At 41.7% G+C, this 14201-nt stretch overlaps 1 protein-coding gene across 2 annotated transcripts; it reads left to right on the forward strand.

The window, feature by feature from the left end:
- Positions 1-95: 95 nt before the first annotated feature.
- ESD (esterase D) lies at positions 96-13600 on the forward strand. 2 transcript variants are annotated; one of them, XM_040583911.1, is made up of 9 exons: positions 96-196; positions 1447-1522; positions 2478-2566; positions 4341-4439; positions 7181-7305; positions 8307-8426; positions 10100-10198; positions 12127-12294; positions 13375-13600. In XM_040583911.1, the coding sequence occupies exons 2-9, from the start codon at positions 1455-1457 to the stop codon at positions 13453-13455; spliced, it is 849 nt and encodes a 282-aa protein (XP_040439845.1). In that variant the 5' UTR covers positions 96-196; positions 1447-1454; the 3' UTR covers positions 13456-13600. The 2 variants fall into 2 exon arrangements, with proteins under 2 accessions (XP_040439845.1, XP_040439846.1); XM_040583912.1 differs by lacking the exon at positions 96-196 and adding an exon at positions 582-604.
- The last annotated feature ends 601 nt before the right edge of the window (positions 13601-14201 follow it).

Consider the following 14201-nt stretch of genomic DNA (forward strand, 5'->3'; position numbering starts at 1 on the left):
CCGGGGGAAGCGCACCAGAACCCGGCGCAGCCCGCGGCCCCTCCGGCACCATGGCGCGCTGGCAGCGGCCGCCTCAAGGCCCCGCCGCTGCCGGGGGCGGGCCGGGTCTGCGGGCGGGCCGCAGGGAGGCCGCACCCCCGCGGGGGCCGCCCTCTCGCCCGCGCCGTCCGCCGCTCGGCCCCGCCGCGCCGCCGGGGTAAGGGAGCAGGACAGGGGGGCGCTGAGCCGGCGGCGGCAGCGCGGGGCGGGGGGCGCGGCGGGCCGCCCTCGGGCCGGGGCCTCGCTGCGGGGGGAGCGGGCCGGCGGCGGCTGCAGGCCCGTGCGGGCCCGCGGGCACAGTCAGCCGGCGGCCGGGGGGAAAATGGAGGTGCGGGAGAGCGCTTGGGTGCAGCGGGCAGGGCTGGCGGTGTGGAAACCGAAACGGGCCTCCAGGGCCGGGGCCCTGCGTGCAGCCCCCGCGGCCCTGGGCTTGATGCTGCCGCGGGGACGGGTGTAACGCGCCGCTGAGCTCCAGCCCCACGCGGGTGGTAGAAGGCAACGAACAGGCCCAGAGGGCTGGCCCTGGTGGGTGGCTTGGCCCGCCATGCACCGTAGGAGTGCACAGGTAGGAGGGAGGGAAGGTTTTCCTTCAGACATTTTGTTATCTGGTCTGGTGTTACCTCAGGATTTTCTTGTGTGGCTGCCCTTCAGACTAACCGCTCTTTGAGCAGCCTGGTTGGCTTTACCTACTGTCCCTGCAAACTGACGGTGTCGCCATTTGTCTCAACCTTGCCAAACTTCCTTAGAGTGTGCTACAGGCTGTTTTAAAACTCCTGACTCTTTGCTTGCATTTTTCATACTGTTTCCCATGGAAATAAGACACCTGCTTCTCTGTGAGGCCTGTGTTTCTGCCGCCCCCCAGACTTGAGAACAAGGTAGTTAATTTCCATCAACGGTTTGTGACAGCCCTCGGTGTTGTGGTAATTAGTGGCTGGATACTGGCACATGAGAGGTGAGGCATGTTTATATCCTGCACGGTCAACTTGGAGGTAGCAGCCAGGCCACTCATCACAGGCAGCTCCAGGCTAATCGCAGCACGTGAGATTTCTTGTCTGGTAGCAGCATTGGTAGATGGAAGAACGAGCTAGGGTTACTGCAGAGGTAGAGGTGATTGGAGACATGGATCTGTAGGAAAGCAGGAATGCTTTGTTGGTTCTGCTTGCAAGAGTTCAATCCCCCCCTGCCCCCCCCCCCCCCCCCCCCCCCCCCCCCCCCCCAGTTTCTGTGGGGAAATAGAAAGTTAATGAAAGATCAGAAAGTGTTTGCAGGAGATTCTTTCTTCTGAAAAAATGTCATTAAACAAAGATGCTTTAAGTTGTATTCAGCTTCTCAGTTCTCATAACTCAGTATAAGTCCAGGAATGTTTTATTTTATTTTGAGATTTAACTTGCTTTGGTTTTTTTTCAGTTAAAGCCATGGCACTGAAACAGGTTTCCAGCAACAAATGCTTTGAGGGTTTCCAGAAGGTGTTTGAACATGACAGGTAAACACTACAAAAGCAACCTAGATGTTTAGCATGGGGCAGGTGAATCCATCTATCGTTGTCAGTGTTCTCAGTCTGCAGGAAAACAGTGAGTTCTCGCTAATGTCCATGTTTCAGTAAGGAATGTCATCTGGTGCTGCTTTGGCTGTATTCTTGTATTTCTGTGTTAATGTTTAACATGTCTAGTATACTTAGTGCTGCAGATCTGAGATGGGAAGCCAGTATTTTTATCTTTGAAAATGAAGCTCCCTTATTTTTTAGGTTGTCCTGTTTGCAGCACAGAGAACCACCATGTGTACAAAGTTCAGTTCTCTCTTCCAGATGCTTTGCTGCTATGCACTCTTAAAATAAATGCTGTGAGCAGACAGATGCAGTAGCTAGTCTTCTTTGATGAAGGTGAACAGAAAAAAAATCAAGGTTTTTTTCCATTTCTGAGACAAAGAAAAAAATCATTAGGTATGCTTACTTAAGATTTTATTGACAATTTTAGGTTTTAGTATTAATTGGGCAATTGGTTAGTCTGTAGACTTAGCGTCTTGAAAACCTCTGTTGCTGGGGCATGCTGTACAGTGTATGTTCTGCAAGTCATGTGGATGTGTTCTTCAGTAAAAATTACTTTCCAATTTAATAGGCAAAACTCGAGTTAAATATTGCTGGGGTTCAAAATTAAGTTTTTCAAACTGTTCCCAGTTAGCAGCACTGCAAGAGTGTGCCTTATTTGTAAGTCTCTGTTTTAAGTATATTCAGAAAAAGATAGGAAGGTTAGCTGTTGTCAATTCAGGAGGCTAAGGCTGAGGTTTAAAATTGCTTTTCCCTTTATTTAATTTAGTATTTATAATTCACTGGCCAAACCTCTCTCTTTGAACAAAATGCATTGATTCAGCTTTCTTTTTTTAATGTTAGTGACATTGTTAATTAAGTAGTGGTGATAACAAGGAGTATTTTATTAATACAGTGCAGAGCTAAAATGCAAAATGAAATTTGGAATCTACTTGCCTCCAAAAGCAGAAACTGGAAAGTGTCCTGTGCTGTATTGGCTCTCGGGTAAGTAACATGAATTTTAGTAACTGAAAAAAGATAATCTTAAGTATGGTTAAGCTACTGCACTACAATTACTGAAAACCTGATGTAGGGGTACTACAGTGGCAACTTTTGCATTCTACAAAAGATCATCTTCTAGAACATGCATTTACTTTGAGTGTATTGTGATAAAGTTGGATGCAGCGGGCCTCAGGGGTAGCCTACCAGATTGTCTTCTAAAATGCTCCAGTGTTCAAAATGTTCTACCTTTTTGTTCTAAATTGTACATTTTGTTCCAAAACATTTAAATATAAAGTTTCTCTTGAAAGGCCTTCCCATTGGACATCTCCTGCTTTCCTTTGTCTGTGACAGACTACTTCAGCTAACAGGATAGGGGGGAAAATCTAGTCCATGGGAGCAAACAAATTTGTCCTCTGAACCCTACCTTATTGTGAGTGCTATTTTGCAGCGAGCAACTGGTGAACTTGGAAAGGGAGGTGCTATTGGCTGCCTTGGTGCTAGCACATCTAGAGTGAGGTAACCTTGTGGGATCAGAAAAGGCCAGGGGCTGAAGAGGGTTGTGTGGCAGGAGTGAAATTGTCCCACCTGCAGCATTGTTTCTTCATCTCTCCAGCTCCTGTGGTGTCCTATCCAGCTGCTGTCTTGCTGCGATGTAAGGCAAGCTGGGGTGAGACTGTGTGAAGAAACGTGCTCCCAGTTATCCTTTGTTCCTCTGTCCTGTTCCTGTTATCTCCCACAGAGCTGGGTCTTGCACCAAAAGTGCATAAGTAATGTTAAGGCATTGCTTGCAAAATGGTCAGATTTATGTTGGTGATGGCTGCAGGATTAATTATTTTTTTTTTCCCTCCCTGTTATTCAAAATTAAAAGGAGGAACTCTGTCCTGTAATTTTAGGAGTTGCTTTATTGAGACTTTTGTGTAGGTGGTTGGAGATTTGACAGGTAGTGGGGAGACTATATTCCTTGTATGTATTCGTTTCACAGAAACAGCTAGTAGGTCTGATTTGTAGAATGAGAGTGGACTGGGTAAAAATGTTTATCCTTGAACCTGGAAGCATTAAAATTGTCTGAGGAGCTCTGAGACATGTAGCACATTTATTTTTTTAATCTAAACCATGCTATCTTGCCTAGTTTATCAGTCAAATTAGGTTATTTGCAACTTCTCAGAGAAAACTAGAATCATTAACCGCTTTCAAATAGCACAGTGAAAAAAATTTAAGTATTGGTGTGCAGTATTATTTATTTGTAATTGGACTTCAGTTGGGCCTGCTGCGGTACAAAAGACACAGATTACTGTGGATTTTGGAGCCAGAGTGCTTATAGGTCTCTATCCTGTCTAAAAGATGTAGGATTTGTCAGATGACATGTACCATTCTGCAATGCAAGCAGGTGAAATGGCGGTAGACAGAAAAAATATAGTTGCAGAGTTAGATGTCAGTGGTTAACAAGAAGTTAACCTTAGCAACAGTGTCTGTAGTCAATGGATTTAAATACACAGTTCTTGAGGAAGCTGTGTGCCACATGAGTGGGTGCTCAAGCAGCTAGAGCGTACCCATTAACCTCTTTTTGATCAAATGTTAGTGTGACTAGGCGTGAAGGTGCAACTGTGTCTGTGTCTGTAGATTGTTAAGTACTTATTGTTGAACTTAGTGAAAAGACTTTCCCATATTTATGGCGATAGGAATCCCTCTTGTTTTTCAAAACTTTTTCTGTCAAAAAGTGTTTTGAAACTGGTGTCCTGTGAGCAATGTGTAACCAATGATATTTTTATTTTTCTAGGGTTAACTTGCACAGAACAGAATTTTATAACGAAAGCTGGTTTTCATCAGGCTGCAGCTGAACATGGCCTTATTGTAGTCGCGCCAGACACAAGCCCACGTAAGTTTTAACAAGAGACATGGTAACAGTCCTTAAGCTGAAGTACACTCTGTCTTTAAAGTGCTGCAGTGTGCTACAAAGTGTGTTGCCCAGTTGAGTTAGAATATGGCCTCATCTCTATATCTTGCATGGTATGGCAGAGTATATTGTCCATATTCTTAATAACATGGTAGTGAAGGTTTGGCGTTTGAAATTCTTTTATTGGCATGGCACTGAGACTAGATCAAAGGGGCCATTAAGTTCAGCATGAACAAGGAGAGGGAAGAAAAGGAACACAAGAGGCACGTGTTATCCAAGACACTTGCCTGCACTGTGTGGCTTGCTGACACTTTAAAAAATCTGCAGAATTGTGTTGTCACACAAAGATGTAATGTTTACTCTTTATTCTGTCTACTAAAAAACAACTAAATACATATCTGCAGAGGATTTCAATACTTTGAAAAGCAAACCAGAAATCCTTGCCACCTGCAGCTGCAATAGCGTACCAACGAATGGCTGTTTAAAGTGGTGTGCTATTGTTTGTATAAGGCTGAGCTTATTTGTGGTATGGGAACCTGAAAATGGTGGTCCTGCAGTTATTGGAAATAGAGTCTTTTGGGGGATTTAGTGTATTATGTTTAGGATTTGCTGGATTCTGCTGGTCTCATGAGTGCTGTATGTTTACGAAGATGGCAGACTTTCAATACTTCCCAAGTTTTAGTGGGTGAGATCTGAACACAGGTAATATGGGAATGAAATTATGTTCTTTCCAGAAAGTGTTTTTCACGCCTAGGTTTGGAAGTTGCATCAGGTCAAGGAACAGAAATGCATGTTTCTAATGACGAGGGACAGAAGAGCAAAACTTGCGTATTAATGAACTTCACACTTCATTGTTACTGTTTGCTGCAGACTAGAGATGGGCAACTAGCCTTTGCATTGTTCTCATTGGGTAATTGTATGGGGACTTGTTCTTAGTTTTATGTGTAAGTTGTCTTTATCAATGTGGAACTGCATTTGCATAGTTCATTGCTTTGTCCATTTTATTTTAAAACCTTCTTTGCAGCTTCTCTCTTGCCTTTTAGTCTAATAACTGATCAGGATTGCTCTGCTATTTAAATGAATTTCAATATGTGTTTCATATTATACTCTTAGGTTTTGACTCTGAGACTGCAAATGTACTTAAATCTCTTTGGACTGGTCTGGAGAAACAAGTCAAGAGCAGTTCAAATGTAATCACAAATTAAGAGATCTGAGCGTATGTAGTAAAAACCCTTGTGCTTTTTAATTGTGTAGTTATGACTATGTGAGAATCGCTATCTAGGAGCCAGGAGATGTATCTGGATGGGGAAAAAAGACTGCATGAAAATATGAAATACCTGTTATTACAGACTCTCTGTCAGGCCCTGTTAGACTTTACTTTTCCTTCTGCTTAGCAGTTTGCTTTTCCGGACAGGTGTGCTGAGCAGTATTTTGCAGGTTCCTTTCCAAATTTCTTTTTTCAAGGCTTCCCTTAAGTTTCTTTTAGGAGAATCATTGTTGCCTTCATTGCCTGGCAGGACTTGCTGAGTTTTTGTCTGTCTCTGAAGGTCTGAAGATGGACTTTTTAGATCTTAACGTCTTGTGTAAGCACTCCCGGTCCCTGTGACTGCTGGACTGTTAAGTCACAAAATCACTCAGCATTGAAGGGCATGTCACTGGCGCTAACTAAACTTTGATCCTTGTAAAAATCTGATTTCACACTGCGACAGGGTGGCAGGTATCTGCACAAATTGTCAGGGACTGTCAAATTACACAGGGGTTTGCAGTGTAATCTGACAGTGGTGAAAGCCCATATAATTTTGGATTGCAGAAACTAGGAACATTTTGGAGAAAGGGAGGCCGTTATTTCCTGTGACATGTACCTTGAAATATTCCGTTCTGTTCTGCAAACGAGGCTGGTAAATCACAGGCTAATCAAAGGGAGAGTGGGAGAGGACTGGATGGGATGTATTAACTTTGAAGGAGACATCTGCAAATTTAATTTGAAAGTGTAGTTGTGGAGAAGAGGATACAACCCTGCAGTTATTCATTACTTAAGTTCTACGGGAAGCTGAACTGAATGAAGAGCAATGAAATGAATTACAGAAAAGGTAGAGTTATATACTTAAAAAATTATAGGAATGGTACGTGTCACTGTGCTGTGGAATCTTAAAAAGGGAGGTGTAGCAGACATTTGAAACACATAAACTGGTCTGGACACACTGTTCGGTGATACATCTCCTTCTGGGAGAAAGAAAATTTTCTACGGTTCTGTTCTCACATAGTTTCTTGTACTTGGTAGGATGAGGTCTAATAATTGAAATAAGCTGATAGCGCTGATTAACAAGTGCTAGCTTCTGAGGAAGTCCCTGGGTAAATTGGAGGAAGCCTTACAATATTAGTTTAGGAGAGATCTGTGTCTTATAATTATTTATGAAGGGGTACTGAAACAAGTTCGAAGTCGGATACATCTGTAGGGAATACGTCAGTGCCATTTTGAAAGCGTTGTTGAAAACACTGTGTTGATGAATGAAAATCTGAATTGTCTTATACTTGGAGGGGTGGAGATACACTGAGTGAGCAGCTTGTGTCCCAGCTGTCTGACTTATTCTATTTATCTATCTAAACATTCCATATTTATATATTCTATATAAAAAATAAATATTATTATTTATGTTCAGCTCTCCAATGCTGAAAAATCAGTAAAGGAAAGACAGTAACTATAGAAAGAATTTTTATGATAGGTGGCTGCAATATTGAAGGAGAAGATGAAAGCTGGGATTTTGGCACCGGTGCTGGTTTTTATGTGGATGCTACTGAAGATCCTTGGAAAACAAACTATAGGATGTATTCCTACATAAAGGATGAGGTAACTTTGCTGCTGGGTTGTCCTAGTGTTTGGGGGTAAGATAAAGAAGGGATGCAGTTCAGTTATGCTTTTTGTTCCTAACACCAAAGCTTGCTTAAGGTGATCTTGACAGATTATGGATGGCTTGTCATTTTCTTGCTTTCCTCTTTTATAAAAAGAATTTAGCATTTCTTTTTTTAATCCTTGATCATTTCAGTGATTGGATTTATCCAGTTGTTAGGCCTTTCCTCGCCAACAGATGTTGTAGTACTGAGGATGGAGAGAACTGCAGCACAGAGATAGTAATACCTGGCAGGGCTTGAGCAGGAACTCCTTGAGTCATCTTTCCTGCCAGAGGTGCTGCAGGGTTGGCCAGCACTTTTAGTCTTGATTTGCTAGTTGTGCAAACTCTGCTCTTGTTGAATCTCTGCTCTGCTGCTTCTGAAACAACCCACTGCAACCAGTAAACTTTAGTTGCTTTGCTCATTTAGACTGTTTTCACTATCTGTCTTGGGAGGGTGGGGTGATGGTTTTGTAGTTTGGGTTTTTTTTTTTTCTTTAACTGGGTGTAAAAGGAGATCCTTGAGATATATATTAGAAAGGTGTCTGGCTTACTCTGCATATGGTGTGTGTGGTCTGGATTAAAACTAAAGTTGATGGGAATATGGGGAGCAAATAATGTCCCAGGAGCAGTGCATCATTATGGTCACTTACAGCAGCACATACATATTTATGTATCTATTAAAATAAGACTATGTTTATTAGGAAGTTCCCACATCTTGTATGATAGATTTCTGTAGAATACTTTGTGTTACCTGTCAGATGAATTGTTTCCTTTTGATTTTACAGTCACGTTCAAATTGCTTTCAGGCCATGATCACAAATTTCAGGCTAGAACCAACGCTGTGTCTTTGGTTTCAGTGGGTTCCTGGCATTAAAACATGTTAGTTGTGTGCTTTTTTTTTTCCTAAATACACTCAGGTTACTTTAACGTTTTTATTAACACAGTTACTTCTTTACAGCTGCCTAAGCTAATAAATGCCAATTTTCCAACTGACCCTGAACGGATGTCTATATTTGGGCATTCCATGGGAGGTCATGGAGCTCTTATTCTTGCTCTGAAGAATCCTGGAAAGTACAAGGTAAAATATCATACAGCTTATATGAGATATACTAAGGTTTATACAGATTTCTGTAGAAGTGAAGAGAGAAAACATCATACCAAGTTCTGTTGTATGATTAAATGTATAAGTGGTTTTAGTTGTAGCAGTTCATTGATAGCTAGTATTAGAATATGGAAAATTGCCAAAAACACCGCTCTGCAATGTATTTGAAATCTTAAAAAATCTGCAAATTTTAAAAGTTAAGAAAAGTTCACTTTATTTTGGATGACGCTACAGCTCTTCCAAACCAACTCTTATATTTAAATGTGAACAGGCTCCTTCTAGCTCTGGAGTTAATTCATGCTGCCAATATTGTCTAGAAATCTGGTTGTGTGATTTGCAGTATCTTTTCAAATCTTGTCTTGTTCATTTTAGAGCTTTTATTACTAGCAAACCTTTCACCACTATTATATGCGTGTTTGCTTAGAATTACAAGGTCTATTAAATCCAACTGATAGCAAGTGTAACTGTAAGCACCTGAACTGCACACAAATTAGTATCTGGAGAACATTCCGCCCCATTTTTTTCTGCCTCTGAGGCTGGCATGTTAGCTTTCCTAACGATTGATTTTTAGAGTAATCAAGTTATCTGAAGTTGTGCTCGTTTCTGTTTTACTTGAACCTAAATCAAACATTCCGGAAGTGATTTGCTTTTTCTTTATACTCATGAGGGTCAAGATAAATGTTGTTCTCTTTGGAGACATGCTTATGTAAAATGCGTTTCTGAGGGAGAATCAGGCATTGGCATTTGTGAGGTGAGGGGCTCTGCCTTTGTGGTCAGCCCTTTGATGGGCTGTCCGGGCCCTGCACTTTGGTCAGCTGCTGCAAAAATGGAACTGCATTTTTGAAGGTAGCTTAACATTTGCTCAGTGTCATTAGCTTGGCATAATAAGAGAGCTGAATGTAAGATAAAGGCTTATTTTTATCTCTCCTTTTATCTTTTGGAGGCAGTAGTTCAAATTCCATTTTCACTGTTGGCACTAACAGTTAATTGTATTATCTAAAAGAATTAAACATCACATTGAAAATACCAAACCTCAGAACTGGCAGTGGCTCAGATGGTTTGGTGCTATTTCTTGCAAGGCCTAAGAGTGGAAATATTGATGTCCCAGGGCCAAATTCAATGTATAATAGGGCTTGGACTTCAGACACCAGTACCTGGAGTTGTGATCTGAAATGTGCTTTTCTTGACCCCAGATCCTGGAGCTGTCTAGATTCGTGAGACACTGTTGCATGTTTAGACTGGCTGAGCAGCCCCATGCCTCAGGCTTTTGTTGTGCTCTGCCAAAATCCAGTTGGAGGTGAAATGGTCCTGCACTCTGACTGTGCTGACTCAACAGTAGACTTGAAATCTTTCTCTGCTGCTTCAGGGAATTCAAGCCAATATCTCCCATCAAGGAAAGGAATGAGGCATGTAGCCCTGCCTTTTGTAGCTTGGCTGATGTGCCAAAAAGAAAGCAAAATTGTGGGGCTAGAAAGAGCAAGTAAGAAGGAAGTAGAATAATGGTTAGGGCACCTAGCTCGGAGGGTTGAGGAGTCCTGGATTCTGGCAGTAACTTCAGAACAATTGTTAAAAAGGGGTTTTGTTTGCTTGTTAGTTAGCCAAAATCACTTTTCTTAATTCATACTTTTTTGTGCTTTCTTTCCAAACAGTCTGTATCAGCATTTGCTCCTATCTGCAACCCAATTCAGTGTCAGTGGGGGAAGAAAGCCCTTGGTGGTTATCTGGGATCAGATGTAAGCAAATGGGAGGTATGTGTTGCATCCACAGTCCTTTTATAACACATGAATGAGTGATCTGTATATATATCACAGCAGGGGTCTGGAACAAAACTCTGGAGTGCCCCTGAGCTGGTACTGCTGTTTTACTACACCCCTAAGCCAGCTAAACATTGTATGTTTCTGGTGGTATGACTTTCTGGTGCCTGGTGGTGCTTATAACAAGTGTAAATGAGATAGAAGGCTGTCATCAAACTGACTAAATTCCTCCCTGTTTTATGAAGTTCTCAAAGTCTGGGCTAAGAAGAATTATGAACAATCTGAGACTCTATGTAACACAGAAAGCAGCGAGCAATTTAAATGTTGAGTTAGGCTATGGCCTGTTGCTCAAAAATTCAGATCTCAGTATACAAAACAACTGTGTTTTGTAGTAGCCTGAAAAAACAGAGTGCTACAAACTGTTCAGAGACTGGTGAGTCTCATGGCATCTGCAGGGGCAGCCTGCTGGAGGCAGCTAGAAGAGGAACCCATTGGATACTTGGAAATTGGTATCCTGTAGAACAGGATTAAACCAGATAAAGTTAGATTTTTAGCTCCAAGGCCCTAAATCTGAACTAGTAAGGAGTTGTATATGAATGGCTAAGATACAAAAACGCTTCTGTACGTGTTGCTGCATTATTTGGGCAGCCCTTCGGTATTTTTATCTCGGCATAAACATTGCACTGTCTAAAATTAAGTTAGAAGGGATCATCATGACCAGGTACTCTGATTTTTTTTGTAAATAAACACAAGCTGCAGTTAAATCACTTGTAAATTGGATTAAAGTATCTCTTGGGAAGACATCCAGGTCTGATTAAAACATTACAGGAATGGAGAGCGCTAGCTGCTTTCAGAGCTGTTCATAAGGTAGTTTGTATATTTAGAAATCATCAGTTAAACTTGCATGCACTTAAGATAATTAATTTATTTGGGGAAAAAAATAAATTTTTTTCTGGCCTGTAACTTGCTTTGAAGCTCTTCTGCAAACCCAATCTAGTAGATCAACAGCAAGTGTCAGGATCTTGGATCTGCCATTGGCACAGACATACAACCTCTGATCCCTGTTTCTGCTTATAATTGCCATGTAAATATGTGCAAAGATCACTTTATACCATGGCCGCAGTGCCTGGCTGAGTCCAAGCTCATGTTTCCGTTGCAGTGTTGTTTCTGGATCTGGTGGCATCCTGGAAGCATGGCTCTGATGCCTTGGTGTAAGACTTCGCATTTTGCTGTCTTCCTCACTGCCTTAAACACTTCTCTGTCTTTTTAAAGGAATTTGGTCTTTTTTTGTTGGTTTTTTTTTTGGTTTGGGTTTTTTTTGTTTGTTTGTTTGTTTGTTTTTTGTTGAACATGTACCAAACACAGAACCCTACAGGAAACGTTCCCCATTCACAGTTACATTTTGATACATATATGTTAATAGTCCTTAATTTATGCGCTGTGTGCCTTGTTTCTCAGTCATACAAAGTTTTCTTGGTCAAGTTATCATGGTAACCTTCAGGTTGAATGCCTTCCATGAGCATAGTTGTGTTACAAAGGTGTGTTGACATTTAGCTGCCGAAATAGTTACATCAGGATTCCAGGCTGTTTTGGCAGGATCTAGTTTCTGTACAAGCTTGTGAATCGGTACTAGATTATATTGCTGTTCTTCGATTCTGTATGAATGTAGCCCTGGGCTGGATGTTCCTTTTTGGTCAAACTACCAACTTGGTAACTGCTTAGATCATGCTATGTGACCCTTTTAAAACCTGGGTATTTTCAGTTGTCTGGCATTTCCCCAGTTTTTTGCTCTTCCAAAGTGTAATTTGGTGTCCAGATCACTGTCACCAGTACTCTATATGTGCCATTCTTTCCTTGCAGTTGTCAAATTTAACCCAGTCTAACATACATAACTGAACGTTGTTTCTCTGTTACTTCTGCAGGCATATGATGCTACACAACTTGTGAAGTCCTGTCCAGATTCTCACCTGGACATCTTGATTGATCAAGGCAAAGATGACCAGTTCCTATCAGCGGGCCAATTATTGCCTGATAACTTCATTGCTGCCTGCACAGAGCGGAAAATCCCGGTGGTTTTTAGACTGCAGCAGGCAAGTTGCTTCCACAGTCCTCTGTTATCGCGTTGTTGCTTTCTGATTTATGGTTCTGTGTGGGAGGTAGTGAAGAGAGTGTCTCTTAATGGGGCATATATTAATTACCTGTGAGTCTGTCCCTGGCCAAGTGAGGAAGAGGGTGAGAAGTGATATTTTCCTTAATATCACCCATCAAGGAGTGCAATATCCATCAGATTCAGCTGCACTTCACCACTGGGTGGGGTCCTGATTTTAATTTCAACAAGCTGATCCATTGATGGTAACTCAAGTTGTTGGTAGTTGGCTGAAGAAGCTGCATTAGTGATTTTTAACAGGTATCACAGTCACTGTACAAGCAAAGTGCCAGATGTACTTTTGCTGGATTCCTTATCTGTACTGTGGGTATTGTGTGTTTAGCATAAAACTTGGTGATTTAGCTTGCCTGTGTTTGTGTAAATCAGGAAAGATAGGGAACTGCTTGCAATCTTAGATTCCTTTAAAGACCCTGGTGAAGGATTGCTCTTTCCTGTAGTGCAGTGGTCCAGCCACAGCACTGTCCTGAGAGCATCAAGTTCTTTGTAAGCAACTGGCAGCTTCAGGCCAGACTCAGGGAGCGGCCCAGCTGTGGGGAATGAGGAATTGCCCTCTCTGACTTATGAGCCCTCACCAAAACATACAGTTAGTGCTGAAAAAGTGGAGTAGTTCAGAGGTTTAAATGTCATTTTAGCATCATGCTGGAGCAGTAATTCAGACCTGGACTGTGTTCTCCTTACACCTCCTGTGTGTTTTACCAGTAGGACAATGCTAGTGAGGGGAACTGGTCTCTCAAATTGCATCTTGCTCTGCCCCATCTCTAACCTAAATGCCCAGATTAGGGCAGGTTAAGGTACTTCCTGTTTGTTCAGGTTCCTAGTGTTCATATGTACTTAACCTGTTAGTTAGGTATCCTTTACAGTTTTTATATATGATACAGGTATTTTTGGTTTCTTGAAACAGATTAAACAGGAAGAGTTGTCAGTTTTCCTAGAAGAGAGCTTAGCACAGATGCTTTACCATGAACTATGTGTATTTGCTAACTTCTTTATTGTTCTTTTCTAGGGTTATGATCACAGCTATTTTTTCATTGCTACATTTATTAATGACCACATCAAACACCATGCGAAATACCTCAATGCTTGAACCATTTGGATGTGAGCATCGCCTGTCCAATATGAATCAAGGGGTAGAGGTGAACTAAACAAAAATCATTTGCTGAAGTAGTTTCTGTAAAATGGAGCTTTACTGATTGTACTGCTAAGAAAAATAAAAGTCCCACTTAATTTGATGTGTGTGCTTTAGAGTAAGTATTTTGAATGTTTTTGCATGCTTCAAAAACTCAACACCACGAAGGTGCATGCTGAATTCTAGGTCAAAATGAGAATTAGCAGATGAGTCAGTTTCAGATTTTGAATGTGGATACATACTTGGGACCTCAAAATAGTTTCTAGTGCAACTACGCAGACGCAGAGACTGAATAACAACAGTGTGCCTCTTCAGCTAATTAAATACCAGGCTTCACTTCATCACTTAATGCTGAAGGAAGTCGTTAGTGGCACAACCAATCAAGCTACTTAATTAATCTGAAGTGGTTGGTGTATTTTTTCTTTGGCCTGTCTAAATACATTCTAAATACATTCCAAGAACAAAGTCTGGTGGAGAATAGAGACAGAAGCTTGCTATGCAGAGTGGTTTACTGTCCTATGTGTTATTAACATCAAACAAATAACCTGAAGAGTATTTCATGGATAATACTTAAAGAAAAGACATCTTAAAATACATGTGGGGGAAGCAGTCTGTAGTAGAGGAGACTCCACTTTTTTTCTCCACTTGCCTTTGATGTTGCTGAGTGTGAAAGGCTTACGCTGTGTTTCTGGGTTTCTTCAGCT

The sequence above is a fragment of the Falco naumanni genome, chromosome 2, assembly GCF_017639655.2.
Source record: "Falco naumanni isolate bFalNau1 chromosome 2, bFalNau1.pat, whole genome shotgun sequence".
NCBI classification, from domain to species: domain Eukaryota; kingdom Metazoa; phylum Chordata; class Aves; order Falconiformes; family Falconidae; genus Falco; species Falco naumanni.